This window comes from Topomyia yanbarensis, chromosome 3 (assembly GCF_030247195.1).
Source record: "Topomyia yanbarensis strain Yona2022 chromosome 3, ASM3024719v1, whole genome shotgun sequence".
Classification (NCBI taxonomy): Eukaryota; Metazoa; Arthropoda; class Insecta; order Diptera; family Culicidae; genus Topomyia; species Topomyia yanbarensis.
The window spans coordinates 170189692-170212860 of NC_080672.1; the positions used below are offsets into that span (position 1 = coordinate 170189692).

General features: G+C 36.1%; 1 protein-coding gene and 1 long non-coding RNA gene across 2 annotated transcripts in view; one reads left to right on the top strand and one right to left on the bottom strand.

Moving 5' to 3' along the window:
- Nucleotides 1-17101, bottom strand: part of LOC131689811 (uncharacterized) — a 32503-nt gene extending 15402 nt beyond the window's left edge. The window contains exon 1 of the long non-coding RNA XR_009305476.1: nucleotides 16334-17101. This is a non-coding gene — a long non-coding RNA (uncharacterized LOC131689811). The remainder of the gene's footprint in view (nucleotides 1-16333) is intronic.
- LOC131689809 (armadillo repeat-containing protein 2) lies at nucleotides 1934-23169 on the top strand. The gene is made up of 9 exons (XM_058975120.1): nucleotides 1934-2220; nucleotides 2282-2605; nucleotides 13451-13725; nucleotides 13793-13933; nucleotides 14007-14141; nucleotides 20777-20879; nucleotides 20992-21902; nucleotides 21968-22517; nucleotides 22672-23169. The coding sequence occupies exons 1-9, from the start codon at nucleotides 2082-2084 to the stop codon at nucleotides 22875-22877; spliced, it is 2784 nt and encodes a 927-aa protein (XP_058831103.1). The 5' UTR covers nucleotides 1934-2081; the 3' UTR covers nucleotides 22878-23169.

A 23169-nucleotide genomic window follows, 5' to 3' on the forward strand; every position in this document is an offset into this window, starting at 1 on the left:
AACGGCCCCTTATTCCGTTGTCAGAAGCAAGAGTAATATCTCCTTTTTTGCATTTTAACGACATTCAATTAGCTAGAGATTACTGGGTAGGGAAAGTTATGAAAATTAGAGCCATAGTACTCAAGTGAGAGCAAGGATGTGAAGTATACAGTTTGGAAAACTAGAAGATGGACAAGTCTGTCTATGCCAAGACTGGTGAAAATGCGGGTGAACTCGGGGATTCGTAGTTATGCTGCTTAAGCTCGACCCTCATCAGCAGAAGAAATCCCGTAAGATATTAAGCCTTTTCTAATGACCCTGCCACTTATAGTTTTCCGATCTGTATACTTCACATCCTTGCCCTCACTTGAGTACTATGGCTCTAATTTTCATAACTTTCCCTACCCAGTAATCTCTAGCTAATTGAATGTCCTTAAAATGTAAAAAATAAAATGTGACTAACATAGTCAAAATAAAAAAGGAAAAAAGTAATAACGCCTACGAAAATAATTGTAACATGTTGTATTGAAAAAATAAATAAGGGGTCATTCAAATATTGCGTAACGTAAAAAATTACCAAAATTGATTCTTCCCACAATATCACAAATCGTCCCTTCTCTCACATTTTATACGTTACGAATTAGTTGTTTTATTTTCTTCATATAAAACTTCATATGTGTCACGTTCCCCTTTCCCCATATGTCACAAAATGTAACATTTTGTCAAATCTTGAAAGTGTTTTGTAATGTATGAATGCTCCCTTTACAGCTTATATGTATTAGAGAAATAAATTTAAACTTCGAACCATTCTAACTTCTCCCGGCTAACTCATTGAATAACTGATTGGTGAGCGGGAAAGTAATTTCTCCATTGTACAGATACACCTTCTAAATCTCAAAACAACTTGCTCATTCTAAAATCATCTATTTCGCTTAGATAACATTATTACACTAAGTGAAATACCCACATTGTTCAGGCATTCTATTTCAATAATAAACATTTTGAGACGCAATGTGCATTATGTTATATATTCAAACTAGGCAATTTTGTTTGTTTTCGAAACGCGGACTTATTTGTACACCCAAAACATCTATCTCTTGCATTAATTGCTTGCGGCAATCTATTGCAGTTATTCGAGGCATAGTATCGTGAAATTTTTCAGTTTAAATGTCCTGCACGTGATGCTGCAATACAACTGTACGGTGTATTACTATGGCACATAGTGATGTTCAACTTGATTTAAATAATTTCTCATCAACATCTCGACAAACATATGATTAGGGCTCAAAAACCAACTGTCAAAATTCATTTCAGGGGGAAACCCCGGACGAACCGTAAATTGTCCAGCGGAGCCCTTGATAGCAAATGAAAGAGAAAAGTTTTCTCTTTCGTTGACTGCTGTGCACCGTACTTGGATATAAACGGTTACTCCAGATTTTTTCCTCAAAGTGAATTTCATCATTTGGCTTTTGAGCCCGAATCATGGATTGGTCGAGAAATTTATTACAGTTTACATAGATCGGAACTGTTGAAGTCCAATTATAATACTTGATTATAGTGCAATCAAGTTCGGGAATAGTATCTACAGTCCCAACTTATATTCATAGTTACATACCAACACAGTACTAACCAGTATTCACAGCTCCCATCGTGTAAACTTAGGATTCCCTAAACTGACAAATACTATCCAAAAGGATATAGCGTTACGTTACGTTACGTTGTTGATAAGTATAGTGTTATAGTTTGTGACCAAATGCTACGAAGGGGGAAAGAGGCGTCGTAAGAAGCCGAGTCTTTCTTTTGTGAAGAGATTCTTACTGAATTGTTTTAGGTGTATCCAACATTCTGTGTTTGGGTTCCCTGTGTCTGTTGGTGGACAACAACACCCGTAGCAACCGAACAAATAACGGCGCATGAATTAGCTGTGAGAAGGTACCTGACTGATGCGGTCTACATAAGGGTTAAATGAATAGGCCATTTTTAATATTGCTTTCGTCTGGATTGGTGTCGATTTGGCTGGTCGACTGAGAACAGTCGCTTTACTTATTGTACCAGGGTATTCTTCAAGGTTAAATGAATCAATTAATCAGTACATATGTGATATGCAAAGTTCCAAATTAAACAGTGATTCTCTATTAGCGAATTTCAACCGTGACATCGCTATTAGTGATGCGAAAAGAAAATTAATACGCAAAACTAGTGCGGAAATTGTGAGCGAAGCCAAAAGCATGTTGGCAGGGGGTGATTTCTTTTCCTGTGAAATTTTTCTGCCAATTTCTACTTATCGCCAACTAATTTTCAGGAGGAACTCGATTGGTATCGGCCAGGAGACCAATCACACCAAGAGAACCAAGGAGACAACTTTATGGTCGTGTCGCACCTCCAGGACGTCCACCTAGTGCATTCAGCCTAAAATATTTGCAGTTTGAATCACGCGCTTTACCTTCACTAGAGCCCATTCATCAGAGTTCAGTTCAAAAACATGGTTTCATACGTTCGGAATCGGCCGATTCTATCTCAGTGGAAGATATTGATGCCGTCAATTATATTAATAATAATGCAAGCAGAAGTAAACTTCCCGCATTACTCAAAGTTCCAAACAAACAAGCGGGATCACTGGATAATCGTAAGTTTATATAGATAGATATCGAATGCTGTTCTCTATTACATATTCATGAGCAAATATCGATTTACTCTAATTTCATCAGTTCGGTCTGTTTGTGTTTTTCGTCCACTCACCTATATTCTAGTAATAAGTATTTGTACCTTGCTGACCAATGTCTGAATGGCTTTTTATCGATATGAATTAATTTTCATTTTTGCCTTGTTGATGTTAAGACATCACGCAAGAAAATAATAATCCCCTGAAATTGGATCACAATTGCGTGTTATCATCTAGAATCGCACCATTCCGAAATAAGACTTGAGAAAGGTAAATGAATCGCTTTGTCTTTAGCATTAGCATTAATTATAAGCAATTCATCTAAAATATAACTTATGGACAATTAACATAATCACTGGCATATGTTAGAGATATGCGCCATTAGGCCATTATATTAAAATGCCGACGTTTTTCGTTATTAGTTATTGCGTTAGTATATTTGAATTTTGTATCGTTAGGCAAAGAGCCTATTTTGGCCTAATCCAAACGATTAGTGGCTGCAATTTTAATAATTTATTCAATCTAAAATGAGTGAAACGGGTATAAATTGGCATCGACGGCTTTGTTTCGGTCATAAGAACCAATATAAGAACAAAAATGTTTTGAAAACGGTGTAATACTCGTGGTTGAGTGCAACGAACAGTGTCCAAGCTATCGCCCTACCATTTGAGCCAATGAGTTGAACAAAGATGACAGACACTGCTTTTGTTTCAAATGGGTAGGGTGATAATAGAAACAAGGCTCATTAAATAAAACACGCCCGTGTTTTTACCTAAGCCTTGTGTCTATTGACACTAGAGATGGGCGAATGAATCACGAATCGATCAAAAGAATCGACTCTTCAAAAAGAATGAATAAACCGCGATTCTTTTTGTCCTTGTCCTAAATATTGGTAATATCTCAATATGCTGCATTCATGTAGCTTTCATATTTTCAACAATGCTGAAAGTGACATTTTGAACAACTTTGCTGAGGATACCAAGTCTCTTGCAATTTTTGATGAGTTAATTCTTCATAGTTACTTCTAAAAGAATTAATCACTTAAATTATTATGTCAAAAGATGTGTTTTTGTCGGAAAACTTCTTCGAAGTTGATAAACCTTCAAAGATAATGGTTTCGAAATTATTTTATGATGATTATATTATGATCTGGACAGTTGGCAAACTTTTCGAACATTTATTTCACTTTAAAAGTGCACATTATTTGACTTATATCATATTATACATATTATAGAAGAAAACAATCCATAGTGATTAAGTTTTGTTTTTTTTTGTGTTTCGAATTCATCTCGTCAGTAACTAGCACCATCTGGGTGTCTAGTTAGACGATGTATCTAAACTAGTACCCAAATTAGCACTAGTTAGACACAAAAAATTCCAAACAGTTCACACGACATATGTGAACGCCTAAAGCCACATGTCCCGAGTGATGTCCCGGGAAGCAAATGTAGCTCTGGTTTGCTGACGAGAAAGCGAAGACGAACTCTTGTCTTTTGGTTCAAGAAACCAAACGCCTGGTATTATGCAATAAAAATTGGACTAAACTGTTTTGCGCGTTAAGGGCACAAGACCTAATTTTAATTAAGTTTTGTTTTTTTTTTGTGTTTCAAATTCATCTCGTCAGTAACTAGCACCATCTGGGTGTCTAGTTAGACGATGTATCTAAAATAGTACCCAAATTAGCACTAGTTAGACACAAAAAATTCCAAACAGTTCACACGACATATGAGAACGCCTAAAGCCACATGTCCCGAGTGATGTCCCGGGAAGCAAATGTAGCTCTGGTTTGCTGACGAGAAAGCGAAGACGAACTCTTGTCTTTTGGTTCAAGAAACCAAACGCCTGGTATTATGCAATAAAAATTGGACTAAACCGTTTTGCGCGTTAAGGGCACAAGACCTAATTTTAATTAAGTTTTGTTTTTTTGTGTTTCGAATTCATCTCGTTAGTCCAGAGCTACATTTGCTTCCCGGGACATCACTCGGGACATGTGGCTTTAGGCGTTCACATATGTCGTGTGAACTGTTTGGAATTTTTTGTGTCTAACTAGTGCTAATTTGGGTACTAGTTTAGATACATCGTCTAACTAGACACCCAGATGGTGCTAGTTACTGACGATTTAAATCGTATGATTTATAGCGGCCGAATCGAATTGTACCCAACTCGCAAGTATAATTTTAAATTATATTCGCACGATTTAAAATCGTACGGGAGATATTTAAATTGCATTTTAAAACGTGCGACCAATATTATACGATTTAATTCGTGTGATTTAAATCGTACTGTTTAAGCCGTGTGAATTAAAATGGGGGTCAGAAACTTGGTCATGGTTTTCGTAAATCATTGTGTTCACGAAATCGTGACCTTTTGTTCATAAATTTATGAACGGATTTTTTTCCGTGTACAATTCCATGGCTGGTTATGTTCAATATAATAGTGGAAATGTCCATTACATATTCAGTACAATGGATCGATAACCACGAACTTGAGAAGCTATGTGTAGAAGCTGAAACACTTGAACCCATCAATGGATCCAGGAGGAGGATTCGGGGAGTCCGGACCCCGCCAAAAAAATTCATCTTGTTAACAAATTTTAAGGTAATTTTCAAACTCAAAATCATTTCAAACCAAATTTTTGACTGGTTTTACAGACCCACTACGAAAGTTTATTTTGGAGGAATTAGGAAATTTTCTCCGGGGGAGGAGGGTTGGTGGATTTGATAAGGAAAGTCGGTTTAGGGAAGGGTGGTCTGAGATGGGGGGATGGGGTTGGTAGCCCCTCACCGCAGGCACCTAACTACGCCTTTGTTAAAATACAGAAAACCTATATAAGTCAAAAAATTTTGACCGGGATTAGCTTAACGATGTTCAGAGTGATTGCATAACCTTTCTATACGAGAAATACAAAAAATAAGGTGAACTTATAAATATGACTTTCACTTTTTTACTTAAACTACCATAACAAACGAACAAAACGCACCAGGGCTTCTAAATTTCGAGAACCATCGTTGATTAAGCTTCAAAACAAACGCTAAATATTTGGTGCAGTTTGTTTGAATAGAAAAAAGAAATTCAGAAAAATTTGGGTGAACGTATAAATGTGGGATACACTGTCTTTCCCCATGAAACCAATGTCAAAAACTACAAACAGAGTGGTCGAAGGTCTAAAATGGTCCAAATGATATGAAATTGGCATCTGAGCTTACTTTGCTATTTGTCATAATAGGAGGCCTTTGAGATTTCAAAAATCAGTGTTTTTTGCAATGCCCTCATGCGGGTGGCCAAGGGGGGTTGATGAAAACTGGAGGTGTTAGGGTAAGTGGGGGGGGGGGCGATATTACACCCACCTGCATATTATACCTTCCATTTGAGACTTGTTTTGAGAAACTCGGTTCGGTCATCTCCGACTAACCGAGGCGCAATTGTTGGTCACACACATACATACAGACATACACTCATACGAATACACACGTTTTCCGAACTTAACGAAGTGAGTCGAATGGTATAAGAGTTTCGGCCAACAATTTCAAGCTATTTGTAATCCATTTCAATTATTTTTGCATCATTTATACATATATTGATTAACGGTTTATATGGGTATTTCGCATGTGGCCGCATACTTTAACCCGTAACACAGGAAATTTAATAGCATTCAATAAGGATGTTCTAGCTTTCATTTGAGACTAATGAAAAAATGAAATCGAGTCAGACATTTCTGAGAAGCAGATGTGAATTCAACTCAGGAACATAACCACTTTCCCGAAGCTTCCGGTTCCGCCGAAATTGTCCAATGTGGTCAATGTGGATTAGTGAGCTGGAACTATAAATCCAAACACTTTCGAACACATTTTATGAAGTTTTGAAGCTTTTAGATACCATGCTGATTCCGATTTATATGGAAATTTCATGCGTTACCCCACTCTTCAACCTGTAACTCCGAAACCGGAAGTCGGAATTAAATGAAATTCAATAGCAGCCTATGAGAACGTTCTACCTTTCACTTGAGACTAAGTTTGAAAAAATCGGTTAAGCCATCTCTGAGTAACCGATGTGCATATTTTTAGTCACATACATACATACACACGCACACACACACAGACATTTGCTTAATTCGACGAACTGAGTCGAATGGTATAAGACCTCAGCCCTCCGGGTTTCGGTTAAAAGCCGATTTTCAGAGTGATTGTATAGCCTTTCTATAGGAGAAAGGCAAAAACATGGAATCAATTATTATCGTTCGTTATAGAGCTATGGTGTCTTCGGAAAAGTTGTTGCATGGCATCTAGCGCTTTATTTGGTTGAAACATACTAGTTCGGAATTCAGTCGCTAGGGCGGCGCTGTTATCATTTCAAAGTAGAGCATGTTTTGGTTAAAAATTTTACTTACAGATTATCTTTTCAAAAATGCGCCATATTTCAAAGCTTGTAAGACCTACAAAGTTAGTATTTGTATTGTATTGTATTGTCTTCGATTAAAAAAGTTACATCGCACAGACTTAGACTAAACACTAACTTGAACCTATTTTTAATTTAAACGATTCTTTACTAATGTGAAAATCAAACAAATGATAGACACTGTTGAAGCGTAGTATCTTCAGAAGATATACTTATAATTACCTGACATACAACTTTGTCGAAGACACCATCTTTCTATCTCATTCCATTAAAAAGTTGATTACAGCGCCGCTCTAGCGACTGAATTATGAACTAATATGAAATGATCAAATAAAGCGCTAGAAGCCATGTAACAGCTTTGCCAAAGACATCATAACAAAAGAGATTATAACTACTAGAGGTCGCATGCCGCTGTTAACACTGATGGTTTATTATCTCACTCTTACATATGCCAAGCCCATTAGTTTGACACATATTGCCCCGGGTGCACACATGTCAAAGTAATGGGATACAATATGCTAGAGCGAGAGCCCATGTTTCAGTCCATGAATACATGGAGACAGTAGCACTTAGCTCCCTCTAGTAGCTATAATCTCTTTTACCATAACTCTAAAACTAAAGATAAACCATAGACATGTTAATTGTGGGTTAACCCCTTGTGGACGCTAGGTACCCCCGGGTTACCCCCTCGAACTACACAAATGCTCGTGAATTGAAAAGTAGTTCCTGTAAATAAAATCGTATATTTTAATAATAAAAACAAAGTTAATTTGGAAATGCGGAAGTTTTTCTCATTTCTTGTACAAAATGCAAAATGTGGGTTATCTCTTTTGAATGCCAGCCGTTCAACTGCTAGAGATAAACATAAAACGTCATTTTTCATTATTTTCCATCTACTTCCCGAAATGTTATTAATAATACTGAACTTTTGTCTCAACTATACACTTTCTCAAAAAAATATATTTTCAGCAAATATTGAAATGTATGCAATTTTCCGATTGGCGAGTTTATGTTTTATAAACAGTCAACCTATTCAAACATAGCTTCCCATTTGAACAATTTCCCCAAATCCATATTTCAGAATATCTCTTCAAAAAACTCATCATAATTGATATGAAGTAATTTAACAACCAGGCACGTAGCCAGAGGGGGGGCTAGGGGGCTAAAGCCCCCCCCGAAACTTTTCAAAAATAAATTTAAGAAGCAACATGTTTTTCGGTAACTCGTAAAAAAATTGTATCTTGTTTGGTTTCAACAAATTAATGGGAGAATGGTGAGGAAGATTGCTATTTCGAGCCACCGAAGACATCGGTCACGATATCTACTCAGTATGCCGAGTCTGATAACACACTTCCTTTCATATTGTGTGACTCGTCGGAAGAACAAAAGAAACTGTTACTTTAATTCTTGCTGGGGTGATCCGTCGGATGATTGAATCGTAGAAGCAAGAAGTGGTGCTCCAGCCAAACGTGGAGGCTATTGACTTCTGGAATTTTTGCATAACCGAATTTCATGATGGGGAATATTTGCTGAAGGTGAAAATAGAGGTTATGCTTACGAACATCGCCTTTAACGAGTTCTACCTTGTCAGGCATTCAGTACTTATGTTACTCAACAAATTAGCCTAGGCGAAACCAGTCATTTTGCAACTTGTAATACGTGGTTGATTCTCATATATATGGATGATGAGAAAATCAATGTTCGTCTACAAGATCTGATACTTCTTACTTGAACCGCGGGCGAACGACCAGGAGGTTAAAGCCCCAATAAACAAACTTAACTTCTTTGAACCGTGGCTATTAAAAGATTCCTGTCACATTTGGAAAAAATGTAATTTATTATAAAGGACTCATCTAGGAATTAGACGGGTAGGGTCAGCTAGGATTTCGTCCTAGCTGACCCTGCACGCACAAAACGCAATGCGATAATATCATCATACACGTTACATCTTTGCACATCCATAGTCTCCAATACGATTACCTGAAAAACAAACAATTGCCAAATTTGTGGCTGCTGTTCATATAATATTGACGGCAAAAACTGCGTCTAGTATCTCAAAATTAACAGTCAGCATCATCATTGAGGAAGTCGACACTGGTGGCCCGTAAGGGGACAAAACAAAAATGAAATCAGATATTCGCGAACTGCCATGTCCATAGCAGTTACCACGATAATAATACGGAAGTGTACAAGATTGATATGAACGACCACCAAGACGCGGTTGGTTATGAAAAATATTTCTCGATCAGTAAACAGGTCAATCGCACGAGATCTGTTGGACAACCATTAGCGTTTTATCATTTTCATTGTTTACATCGTGGAAATATATTAAAGACTCAAGGCTTCATTTAGCTAATGCATTGAACCGACTCAAGTAAACGAATTGTATAATAAAAAATTAGAAGTTTCATAGAAAACTGAGTACAAAAACTGTCCCAAAATTAACATTTATCGCTAGTAATGGTATCTAACAAAACTCATTTTATGCTAGATATTGGCCTGAATAAAGAAAGTTAGTTAAATCATACGCAAATTGAATTTCTGTAATAGATTAGAGCAATGTGCGCTTAATATAAACGTCAAGCATCTTCCAAACTGTTTTCTTACATTCTTTAGCTAAAAATAATTGACACGTATTTTTTGGTTTGGCTAAATATTATATTTTTTTCAAGTTATTCGCTTTTGAACTTTTGAAGTCTATAAAATTGAACATTTTTCAATCACTGATAACTCGGAAACGACTCGATATATGGAAAAAAATATTAAATAAAAAAGTTGCGTTTTCAAATAAGCTTACCAAAAAAATCACAATTTTTTTGTTATATAACTTATGAAATTTGCAACAAATTGAATTTTTTTAAGGCTGGATCAAATTTTTTATTTATTATTTTATTTAAGTATTAAAATCGTGTTAAAAAGATTGTGTAAAAATTTGGCAGTGGAATTCTTTGCGAGATATTACAATTATAAACATAAAACATGGCAATTTTACACTAAACGCCCAGCGAAAGGCCTGTTATAACTGAAATGTCTCGTAACACTTCGAGTTCCATTCTGAATTTTTCACATAATCTTCTTAATATAGATATGTAATCAAAATAAATTTGATTTCGGGGGACTTTAGAAAATATTTGCTTTTGACATGAGAATACCCCCAAAAAAGTCTTAAATTTGCAGAATGCGAGTCATTCCACGATTTACAACTATAATTTTAGTTCCCTTCAATTTTTTTGCACTCTTTAGCTGAAAATTATAGACACGATTTTTTTACTTTGGCTGAATTTGACTTTTTTTTTCAAGTTATGAGTTTTTGAACTTTATAAAGTACTAGCTAATACCCATCGCACGTTGATGCGACTTTCAACGAAATAGGAGGAAACCATAATTTGTTCCGAAGCGCCTTCTTGTAGGCAGATAATCCCCACCAATAGCACACAAACACGCTCCATAACAAATTCCTACTATGCATAAATTTTTACGGCAATTGGTTAAGCCGTTTGGGAGTCCATAAATCGCATACATACAAATATCGACTTTTAATAATATAGTGATTTTTTAAAGTTTTATAAATTTAATAGAATTGGACATTTTTCATTGCCTCATAACTGAGAAACTATTAGATTTCTGGAAAAAAGCATTAAATAATAAAAGCTGCGTTTTCAGAAGATCTCGGCGGATTTTTTTTTGTAATATTTGTTTTTGTTAAATAATTTATGTATTATGCAAATATTAGTAACAAATTTTTTTCAGGGTGGAGCCAAAAAAATCTTTTTAGCTTTTTCAAATAATTTATAATTATATCGAGAAGATTGTGTACAAATTTCAGAAAGAAATTCGAAGTATTTTACGAGATATTTCAATTACAATAGGCCTATCACTAGGCGTTTGGTGTAAAATTGCCTTGTTTTAAGTTTATAATTGTAATATCTCGCAAAGTATTTTGATATCCACTCCCAAATTTTTGCACAATTATTTTAACATGATTTTTAATATTTAAAGAAAATAATAAGTAAAAAATTGGTCCAACTTTAAAAAATTCAATTTGTTTCAAACAATTGCAAATTTCATAAGTTATATAACAAAAAGAAATTGCTATTTTTTCAGTAAGCTCACAACTTTTTCATTTAATATTTTTTTCCATATATCGAATCGTTTCCGAGTTATAAGTGATTGAAAAATGTTCAATGTTATAAACTTCAAAAGTTCAAAAACTAATAACTTGAAAAAAAAATCATATTTAGCCAAAATAAAAAATACGTGTCAATTACTTTAACTAATGAATGCAAGAAAAAAAAATGGAAGGAATTCAAATTTTGATTGTAAATCAGACGTGGAATGACCCATATATTTTGATCCTATTGATCACCAAAGATCCTCCTTCCTAACTGGGGTATGCCAAAAAATTATGTTAGCATGATGCATTAGAACTGGTAATAGTTACAGGACGCCAGATCAAGAAAATAGAAGTTGAACCATCTACAATTCGTTTGCTAAATCAGAAGATTTTGTGCAAATTTCGACATTCTCTTCGATCGAACATTTTATGGATATTTTTCTACTCATTTCGATTTAGCGTCATCTACACCTTTTAAACGTGTAGCTTAGAACACCTTGCGTTTTCCAGCACTGTCAAGGATTGTCATATTCGGTTAGCGCATAAATACTGAGAACTCTAGAATATCCATTGTTGCAACGAGAGTAAATTGTAACTTGTAAATAAAAATAAATAATAAAAATCAAATTAAACATCAATAATTCGTTGATGTACTATAGCCTTTCTTGTGACAAAGAACATGGATTGTCTTAGATTTGGCTTTGTTTTCATTAAGAACTTTTCAAAATTTCGTTTAGTTTCTAGTGACAATATGAAGTAATTAGAACTAAAAGCTTTATGCAGGAGCGGGTAAAGCGTAGTTGGTAAATTGATTACCTTTTACGCAGCTCATCACGGTTCGTTCATCAATCCCGCACATGTAGGGTTAGAAATTTTTCTAAAGAAATTTTCTAACCCAAAAAGAGGCGAATAACCATAAGGTTAAAACCTGTATAATCGAAATAAAAAAGCTTTATACAATAATTTTTTAAGCCCCTCCCGAAATAAACTCCTGGCTACGGGCCTGTTAACAACTATGGGATCTCGGCAGAGTTCAGTTATGAGATCCCACAAATTTGCGAAAGTCCTCATGATGCTTAAAACAATCTCAATGTAGTGATCAGACAATATACTTCCAAAATTAGTTTGTATAATGCTAAACAAATTAACATCAATTCTTTTGTTTTTTAATCTAATAAAATTGGTGGTTGGGGGGATGGGGTGACCGGATCGCTGTATATTGCAACAGTATATAGACTGATTTATTTTATTCTTCTCTACGATATATTTATTGGGTTAACAACCACCAGTGACACGTGATATAAACACATAGTTATGTTAGCTCAAAATGTTATGAATCAAGGGAAATATTTCCTATTCTTCATATTGGGTTGTTTGTAAAATACGTCTATGCGAGCGATAATAACGACCATTGAAATGTGCTACAAAGTGTTGATAACATGATGCACGGGTTTGTTAGCAATAACGGAATTTAAATTCATAAATGCATTATCGTCAACACTAGGTAGATTAAAGTCGTTTTGGAATTGATCTCCAATCAACTATTCATTGGTAGTGTTTTCACGCCTAGATCTGTTCGTTTACTATCAATTACTATCGGCAGAAGGCTAATAGCAGACTTGTGAGATGTGAGCATGTTATCCCACCGTTTGACGATCGTTTAAATTCCTTGAACACTTGGTGTATAAAAATAACAAGGATAACACTCAAAATAATCGGAGGATTTCTTGTGCCTGTTAATTTATTAATAATTTGTCTTGGATTGGGAATTGTTGCACTATGAACCATATAAAATTTTCATTTACTTTTCAGTGAGTATTTAAAATTCCGAACGAATTAAATCATACATCACATTATTCTACCCCGAAGCAAAACAAAGCTACAGGTCATTGAACACTTTTGGTGAAAAAAACTAGTGATTAGTTATATAGAGAGAAAGTTATTATTCATATTACATAGTTGTATTTACTGAAAAGTTTCATCGGCACTTGAATTTGTTGTATAGTTGCACCACCTTCATGGTTGTATTATTTGATTCATCGAGCCGACGGATCTCATTTCCAGTATTTGTCAACTTTTACACTCTAGTAGAATAATAAATGTTTCATGAAGCTTGTTTTGTTCTTTTAACTTTTAATTGTAGGAACTCTCTTGTTGCGTGTGAATTTTATTTGTTTGCTTTCCCGGCATGCGAGCAAAAATAAACTTCAACAAAAAAACCGATAATTAACTAAACAACTTGTAGCTATGTTCTCCTTCTCTTGACATTTATTTAAGGATTTTGTCTTTTCGTTCTGCAGTTTCAGAATGCATGCCACCGCGTAAAGATTTTAAGCCTCCTGCACCGCTGTTAACACCGCAATTTACACTCCATGCCGAATCAAAACCACTGAACGAGAAGCACCCTTCCGAGGCGGCTGTTTCTGGTGCAGCAGCTTCTATCAACCCAACATCACCAGATAGCATAGTCAGGAATCATCCACTGAAGCGTCGTCAGGTTCAATCATTGGATGAGTGTAGCATGCCAGAGGCAGAGAAATCTGCTTTAGTGAACCATTCAGGGGGTGTGAAAATGGTAAGGGGCCCTAGCAAACGAAGTGTTGAGCTGTGCTGTTGAAATGATGATTTTTATTTTACCGTAGGATCAAAGGAAGGAAAAAGTTAAGCTCAGTAAAAGCAACGACTTGCTGACCAAATCCACGACCGAATCGTTGTTAGAGCTGCTGAAGGCACATGTTGGGATTAGGGATTGTAACGACGAAACCGTGAGTCATATTAATGGGGTGAGTTATTCAGCAACTTTTTCTCAATGAGAAATATTTGGAGCAAATTGGAATTTATTATTCTTTGGTTAAGATTCTAGGTGAATTGTACTCACGAGTTAAGGGAGCTAAAGGAAGCTGGCGCGGAGCTGTACTTGGGGCGCTTTACGGATTGGTTGAAGCAAACTCGCCAACTATTTTACTTTCTGTAGCACGAGTTGTGCTGGCGGTAAGCGTATTTCCCCTTTTAAAGTAGATGTTTCTAGAGTTTTATTTTATTCGTTTATATTTATAACATAGATGCGTAGAGCGTTTTCTAATACAGTATAGTAGGTCGAAGTACTTTGATTTTATTTGAACGAACTATAGTACTATAATCAAAACAAAACTTTTGTAAAACAGCATCACTGCCCATAAAAGCATAAGAGTCCCATATGGATTTTTGTCGAAAATGAGTTATCTGTTGGATTGTATTCTGTATCACCACTGAATCACAATTCATAAAATTGCCAGGTTTGTTTAGAAAATATCGAAGAAAAAAATTCCAAAACATGTTTGTCCCATCCATAAGGCTCAATGAAAATGTAAATCTTGAACAGCGTTTTTCTCGGCTTGCTATTTTTCAATATGGGACTCTTATGCTTGTATGGGCAGATCACCACTCAATTGAAAAAATGTTTTTCTACAAGGTACGAGTCATCTAGCCTAGTCTACACATGCAAAGTCAATACATGTAGGGATCCTGGAAAATAGCAGACTTTCGCATACAATTCTCGACATACATATGAGCACTAAATGCAAGAGAAAATTTTTCTCCTTTATTTACTGTTTATTGATATGAAAGTTGGATTTTTTATGCACTTCGCTATTACACTTTTTCACGGTTGCCAAATGAAATGATATGAAATCGACAAAAAATTAACTTTTTCGATAAAATATATTATAAAAACCGCGAGACTGCCAGCCATGTTAACCTATCAGATAATACAAGTAAGAATTCTGTTTTTGGCACTTTTCAATGTCAAAAATCTATCAGGTCAAAGTAGTTGCAATTCTGATCACACTTTTGATTCATCACACTTTCAAACTGTGCAGTTCGGTTTGGTGTGAACTATGCAATTACTAACATTTGTGATTGGCGAGTGTCCGTTTGTCCGGTATTTTCATTCAAAGTGAATTTTGACAGTTGGCTTTTACGCCGTAATTATGTTTGTCGATAATTTTTCTTGTTAATATTAATGTTTGTGGCACATATGTAACACAACCATTAAAGCGGCCAGGCCAACTGCGCAGCGTACAATGTAGAAGATGATTCAAAATTATACGACAATCAAAATATTTATTGAATGAAACATTCAATCAACGAATCATTTTAAACCTTGAATAAAGAAGGAATGTGGACAATCGTACCGACTGTTTCAGTTCATAGGGGGTTTGATAAATCGTTGGGAGTGACTTGGCTAAGAAGGTTTATGTCACTCCTTTGGTCCAAACTTCCTGGGAGACCTGTCCTGCCTAATGAGCCTTGGTTATAGCACTTTTATTTGCTCTCTAAAAAACATAAAACAGTGTTTACCTCTTCTGTAACGATTAGCTAGCTGACCTTTTATTAATAGTAAATTTTGCCCCTCTCTCCAATGTGACCAAATATGTATTACATTAGTGGATCCGTTATTCCAGAAAAATTATTACCAATTTTAGTAGGTAACATTTACCTCATATTAAACTTTAGCCTTTTCTAAGGTTTCTGAAACAATGTCAGATGACCCAATAGGCGAATTATTCATTATATGCCAAACAATAATCTAAAATTGTAATTTAAAAGAATTCAGCTCATTCCATTAGCATTTTGAGAAAATCACAAATGCGCAATAAGACAAGTTTTACTAATCCACTTTTTTCCCGTAACATACCCAGGGCCGGCGGAAAACGTGGGTAGTATGGGTAGTACTACCCACTCGAAAATAACCGAGTGGGTAATTACCCACTCGAAATTTTGAACCATTTCAAAAAATTTAGATGCGCAACGCATGTATCTCGCACTACACACATTTGAAAACATCGATGTACCACAATTCCATTTGCATAAACGAACGTGATTTAATGTGAATGTAATGAAAGCGTGTACATTGCGAAAAGGGAAAAATCTTTACTAATGGACACCTCACCTTATGCTTACTACCCACTCGGGCGTAAAGTGTTTCGCCGCCCCTGACCATACCAGACATATTGCCCGCTGCTCCCATGGATTCTAGAACAATCCCAGTTGGAAAATTAGTCCAAATATACAAAAGTAATCCAGATTTTCCAATGCAAAACTGTTCCGGTTTAAAAATGAACACATAACGACACTCCACCGCGAGAATTCCCTAACGATCGATCTACACAAGAACAAAAACAAGAAACAAACACTCAACTTACCGTTAGTTTTTCCCCGGCTCTAAATTTTTCTCATTCTTTACCGGTCCATCGGCCATGGTGATATGGGCGGATTTCATCTCCTCATCTTCAACGTTACGGATTCTTTCGCCCGGGGGATTTTAGTCTGTAGCTCTTCTGACATAGAACTTCGTTCACCTTCAATGTAACATCATCCGCATGCGGAAGCCCCTGCCGGTCAATTATTCCACCGGAAACGATTCGAGCACCCACCAGTTGATTGTGATTGTCGACCTCCACAGTCAGACCAAACCATTCGTTCAGAGACCTCGGAATTGCTACCGCTGCCGTGTGATCCTGGTACAGTTTTGCTGCGTCCTGAGGTTTTAGCATTGCGATGCGGGGCGCCCGGAAGTGCGGATAACGGTCACGGTGGTCACGTGCATGTGGATTCTGCGAAAGACTTGCTTTTAGCTAGGCAAACACCTCTTCAAGTTTATCTTGGATCAAACGATCTGCTCGTTGTATTGAATTTCACCACTTTATTACAAGCGTTAAACGGTGGAGTCTTTGTTCTAACTGATGGTGATCGATTTTTCACAGTAATCAGCATCCATAGGTTCTGCTTAGTTCGGTCATTACTGCGAGAGCTTCACTTTCGATTATCTATGCTGTTTGTCACAGGATTTGGAATTCTCGATCGAACGCTGAATACCTATAGCTTCAAACAATATTTTATCCTGAATTTGATTCTAAAGTTTTGAATTTTTTCATTGGTAAAAAATGTGACACATGAAAATTTACATCCACTTTTGTCCATAGCCTACTTCGATCTCGTTTTCTACACGCAGAAAAAAATTAGTAAAAATAAACAAATATTGATTTTAAATAACAATTTTCCCGTTTGATATAGTGACAAACAAGATTCAGGTTTGATTTAATCGATACTGTTGGTTGAAATTACCAACTAATTCATTTGTTGGCTTTTCAGTAGTTTCAACAAATATTTCGTTTGAAACAACAAAATCATGCTAAGTTTAACCGAACAAACAAGTTTGAAGGAACAAAAACAAATCTTTTGTATCAACCAAAGGAGAGAACAACTCAAATTTAGTTGAAATTAAACAAAGATTCTGTTGGTTTTTAACAAGGGGATCAGTTAGATCTAACAAATTTTATTTTGATTCAACAATGTTTCTATTTAAAATGTAAACAGAAGTATTTGTTGAACTGAACCAAATACATGCTTTTGAAAAACGCCCATTTCAGTTTGAAACAGTCATTCGCCACGTTTTAGATTCAACAAAACGTTTTGTTGATTCAAAATGGCCTGATTCTTCTGCGTGTAGTTGAATCTAAAACGTGACGAATGACTGTTTCAAACTAAAATGGGCGTTTCTCGAAAGCATGCATTTGGTTTAGTTAAACAAAAACTTCTGTTTGCATTTTGAATAGAAATATTGTTGAATCAAAATAAAATTTGTTGGATCTAACTGATCCCTTTGTTAAAAACCAACAGCTTGTTTGTTTGTTTTCAACTAAATTTGAGTTGTTCTCTCCTTTGGTCAATACAAAAGATTTGTTTTTGTTTCTTCGAACTTGTTTGTTGGGTTAAACTTATCATGATTTTGTTGATTCCAACGAAATATTTGTTGAAACTATTGAAAAGCCAACAAATGAATTTGTTCGTAATTTCAAGCAACAGCATTCATTGAATCAAACCTGAATCTTGTTTGTTATTATATCAAACGGGAAAATTGTTATTTGAAACCAAAATTTGTTTATCTTTACTATTTTTTTCTACGTGTTGTATAAAAACATTTATTTTAAGCGAATGGTGATAGTTTTTCTCAAAAAAGGTTTTTAATGGTGCGACAATTAAGAGCCAGTTTTTTTTTAAGTGGGCAGCCCTTTGTTCGAGAGGTCGTATTGATAAAGTCGCTCTGGACCGCGTGCTCTGATGCGTTTTTCAAAGGGTAGTCCTCCGATCGTGCTAAGCCCTAGATTTGTCCACAAAATATATGAAAAAATGCAATATTTTGCGAATCTTAAGACACTTCAAAAAGTTATATAATTCTAAGTCTGCTCTAAAATTCATCCATATCCCATGTTGCAGCAAAGATCTATAACATTTTTAAAATTGTGTTTTTAAGGTAAAATATGAATGCTTCTCAATCTATCGATTGCAAATCAAAAAGGTACCTATATCTTCCAAAGCCTTTTCAGAAAAACTAAACAGAATAAGTTTTCAAATTAAACCACAGTTAGATAGTTTTAAATTGCGACCTATTTATTTGGACCAATTTCAATGCCCGATTCCTTATTTGACCGAAGTCCATCCCAATGCACAAATAAGCGCTGAAATTTTTTATAAAAATCAGAGAATACGACCAGCGGAGACTTTTTTAAAAACTAGCTCGTTTTCCATCCGAAAAAATAGAAATCCCTTCATATATGTTTACTATTGCATTGGCAGGCCCGTAGTTTACAATCACGTATGTATTCTTAGAAATTTATCCAACCGTGACATGCCATATTGCGCTCTTCTTCTCATTTTTTTATTTATCGGTAAGAGAGAACTATTGAATTAAGTCGTCTCTAAAATAGAAAGTATATGACGGCTGAAGAGGTGTGTTGTCACAGAAATTATGCAAGAAAGAATTATTACTCGAGGAACAATTAAATACGCGAGAAACTTTGAAATAGCTGCCCTAATCAGGCGCCCTCTTGCTAGGCTTCGCTAAACGCCACTTATTCGACGTCCATTATCGAGAGTTCGACCCTCGATTTTCTTCTGCTGGCTAAAGAAAGAACTTCGTGTGCGAACAGGAACACGAACACCGAGTTATGTTGTCCAAAGACTGGGTTGTATCCGTAAACTTCAAGGAACCCACGGTCATTCGGTTCGCCGGTTTCGCTTCCGCCATACCATACACTCTTAGAAAAAATGAAAATTACATTTGACGTAAACAACGTAGGGACGTATTTCTCCTGTCTGGTAATAGGATTTTACATGTTATCTTTTGATGTATAACTCAGACTGAATGACCTAGGAAAAGCCAAACAACTCACAGTTTTACATGTAATTAAATGTAAATTTATGTGAATTGGGATGCTCCTTTTATGTGCATCTGGCAAGACGTAAAGTTACAAGTGTTTTTTTTTGCTGTGTACTTCTTCATCATGTTGTGAGTAAATTTCCAACTTCGTGATTAATGCTTCTTCTGATGATCTACGTAGACCAAAATGAAAAAAGCAGTTGTGATTATCTGGATCGAACTCAGCTGCTTTGAATCAATATTTCGCCTAAATCACGATCAATTTCCGATGCTGAGAGCTGCAAACCATACCTACTTGTAAAGTCTGACCCAGCTCACCATCTCCTCCACTCTCTTTGCTTTACATCCAACAGGCTATCTCATGTGCATTTCTCCCAGTTTTCCATAAATATATGCGGATGTTACGTAGAAACACTAAACGATCAACGCTCTTTTGGGCGCTATAGTCTGAAAAGCACCTGTGTTGTCTATTTAATCATTATTCCAATGTCATTGATTTTCAACTGTCTCATTATTTTTATTTGAATGATAATTTATTTTTTTACGACCGGAAAGCTCAATTTATGCTGCGCGTGAAAAATAAGTTGGGCAATAATGGTTTTAAAAACAGTTACTTTTAAAATCTCTTAAAGAGATTGTTTGCAATTGTTAAACGTTTCAATATCACAAAATAGCAACATTAACTAGCAAGATGTGTGTTGTAAACAAAACAGAATTATGAATGTTGTAAACCAGTGGTTTTCAACCTTTTTCGTTCCATATACCTTTATCTGAAAAGTGATCTCCATCATGTGCCCTTTCTGTAAATTATTTATTACTACTACCCTGTCAGAAAAGACAAAATGATTTTCAATTGGATGTACACTATGATTTTGCAATTAAATACCTAACACTGAAAAAATAACTTCGCGTTCGAACAGGAACACGGACCTTGAGGTCGCTTTCTCAGATAGTACCTTAATTTTTGACACACTTGAACAATATAGAAAGACTATCCAACGAAAATATTTGGGTAACAGGTTAAACTTCACCACTTATAATTCAACCCCTACGGTAGTATAATTCACCCCATGATAACTAAGCTTTGCAACCTAATTACGTTCGTTTTAGAGTTCATTTTGTATCGTTATAGTGGTGAATTTTACTCTGTTGTTGGAGTACATTTTACCACCATGATGGTTCGTTTTGCCTAGCCTAAATTTCAAAGAAATAATTTTTCATAAATTTGAATTTTTTTACATTTTTTAAGTTTTTGCATATTTTGCAAAATATTTCGATTGTTTTATGAATATCATTCATAATATTATACCACTAAAAGCGTTCTTGTGCTATGATATGATAACATTTTGTTAGGTATCAATTTTACTCCATCTTCAATTATAATTTGTGAATGATTTAAAAAAAAGCCCATTTGCCATCCCAACAGCTAAATGTGACTGGAAGTAATTTGACGGGCGCGTGCAAACTCATATTTAAAATTGCTCGCAACGAGAACAATGACAGTCTATTTGCTGACAGTGATGTGCCAGGTGAGAGAATAAACCCATACACAAATATATTTAGCCATCAGTTTAGGATATATTGATTTTTAATAACTAATATCGTCGTTCGTCTTGTTCCATTCAAACTTAATATTCGCAGAATTGCTGGTTGACGGTTTGGGACGTGCCTCGCCAGCCGATGAACCAGAGGCGTGCATCTACGGATATGGAGCTATTCGATTTTTGGCTGGATCTGCAGCTTCTGTTACGCAGAAAAACAAACTTGAAGCAACACGGGAACACTCAACCCGACAAAAATCATTAGCATTTCGTTTGGCCCGGCATGGTTTGGTACAGTTGATGATCCTGCATCTGAAGATGTTGAATGAAATGGGTTCTACAAAGAAATTATCTGGCCCGCCATTACATGCCTTGTTTCAGCTTTCTGGAGCTTTAAGAACTTTAGCGGGTGTTCCTTCAATTGGTAATTGTCTCTCTACTACAAGATCTCTATTAAATAGCACAAATCCACAGATAAAAGAAACTCAGGAAAGTGAAATGATTCAGTTGGAGTTGGCTGGACCATTACTGGTGCGTGCTGCTGAGATGTGCATTGAAGAACCAGAAGTGCAGGCTAATGTTATTCGAACTTTAAGTGTGCTCTCTGAACGACCTGAATGCTGCGAGCAGTTAGCTGATAGTGCAGCCCGATTCGGAATACTATTGGGGTCCATTAGTGAAACTAGTATAACAGTTGAGAAAGGGTTGGCGGCTGTGAATCGCCTCGGATACATATTGGGAAATATCATGGCCCGATGGGATACAGCTCGATTGCATTTCTATTCCAATGACGTATCCATGGAGGTCATCCTCAAGTCTTTGGAATACTACTCCAATAAACGGCTTTCAATCAAAAACCAAATGGGAGACTCGGTGGTAAACGTTCTAACCAAGCTGGTTCGCGTAATTGCAAACATTTGTGTTAATGCAGATGTGGGATACGGATTAAGCAACAAGCCACCACTTGGGGAGATACTTTTGAATATTCTGCTAAAAGTGAAGGATACAAAGGTAATTTTGGGTATTTGGGGCTAATGGTTCCATTTTCAGTGCTAACAATTGTATAATTATTCCAGGACTCAGAAGTGGTTGAGCTTTTGTTTGCTACTTTAGGTGCCTTACATAATTTATCATATTACTACGAACAATCGGACAACCCACTACAATACAATCACCCGGGAAGCCTGGCCGAACGTTTGAAGGATATTTGCGGGGTGCTTTGCAACATCCTTAATACTGAAACTAATCCTGCTCGGTCCGAAGTGGCTCGCGTGCTGGGCAATATGACACGAAATTCAGCGGTACGTCAAACATTTTGCAGTGAGAATGGCTTACAAATCTTGATTCGATGCTTGCAATCTGATGACGTAGAATTGACGGTCACGTCATGTGGTGTACTTGTTAATATTTTGGGTGATTGGGAGCGAAGAGCACCTTTCCGGGAAATCAAGGGGCCAATTATTCTTCGAAAACTTCTACAGCGTGGAACATCGACCCAAGATTGGATCTTGGCAGGAATAGCTTGTCAAGCACTTTGGAATTATCTTATTGACAGTGGAAACGTCATTAATGCGTTAGGGGAATCTGAGGTAGATTATATCTGTGGTGATCTAGCTGAATGTTTGGGTGAGTGATATCTACTAACAGTTGAGAACTGGGAAATCCAACCAGCGACAATCGTTTAGGACAAGATAAAATACGATTGTCACTGGTTGGATTTTTCAGTTTTCAACTGTTATTGGAATATTATGGGAGCTAATCAAAATCGCACTTTTTTCAGATGAAGATAAGTTGTTCAATGAAGAAGATCCCGATGTTCTGTGGGAAGAGTTTGCACCGGTAGCCACTGATTTACTGGAGAGATTGCAATCGTGTATGTCAATCGGGAACTCACCTTGTCTGTCTTCTGATGATGATTCCGAAATGACTATTGGTCAAGCCGGAAATACTTGGGGAGAGCACTACCAACAGTGGTTGAAGCAATGATAATGTAGCTTGAAACGACCCTAATCCCAATAATTTTAGAATAGTTCCGGGAGAGATATCGCGCATCTCATAATTTCTTTTATTGTCATTTGTTCAGGATGAGTTTTTCTTTCGAGGAGTCAACATGCGGGTAACGGACCATACATAAAACTTTATGAAGTAGGAGGAAGGGGATTCGACAAAATGTTACATGTTGTGACAGATGTGGGAGGGAAAAATAAGCTACATCTTTACGTAACATGTTTTTACTGAAGAATTTTTTTTGCACGTGCATTTGTACGTACTAGGGCAG

Coding starts and splice junctions, on each gene's coding strand:
- LOC131689809 (XM_058975120.1), top strand. CDS start 2,082: ATGCAAAGTTCCAAATTAAACAGTGATTCTCTATTAGCGAATTTCAAC. Junction 2,606..13,450: donor AGCGGGATCACTGGATAATC/GTAAGTTTATAT, acceptor TTCGTTCTGCAG/TTTCAGAATGCATGCCACCG. Junction 20,880..20,991: donor TGCTGACAGTGATGTGCCAG/GTGAGAGAATAA, acceptor TAATATTCGCAG/AATTGCTGGTTGACGGTTTG.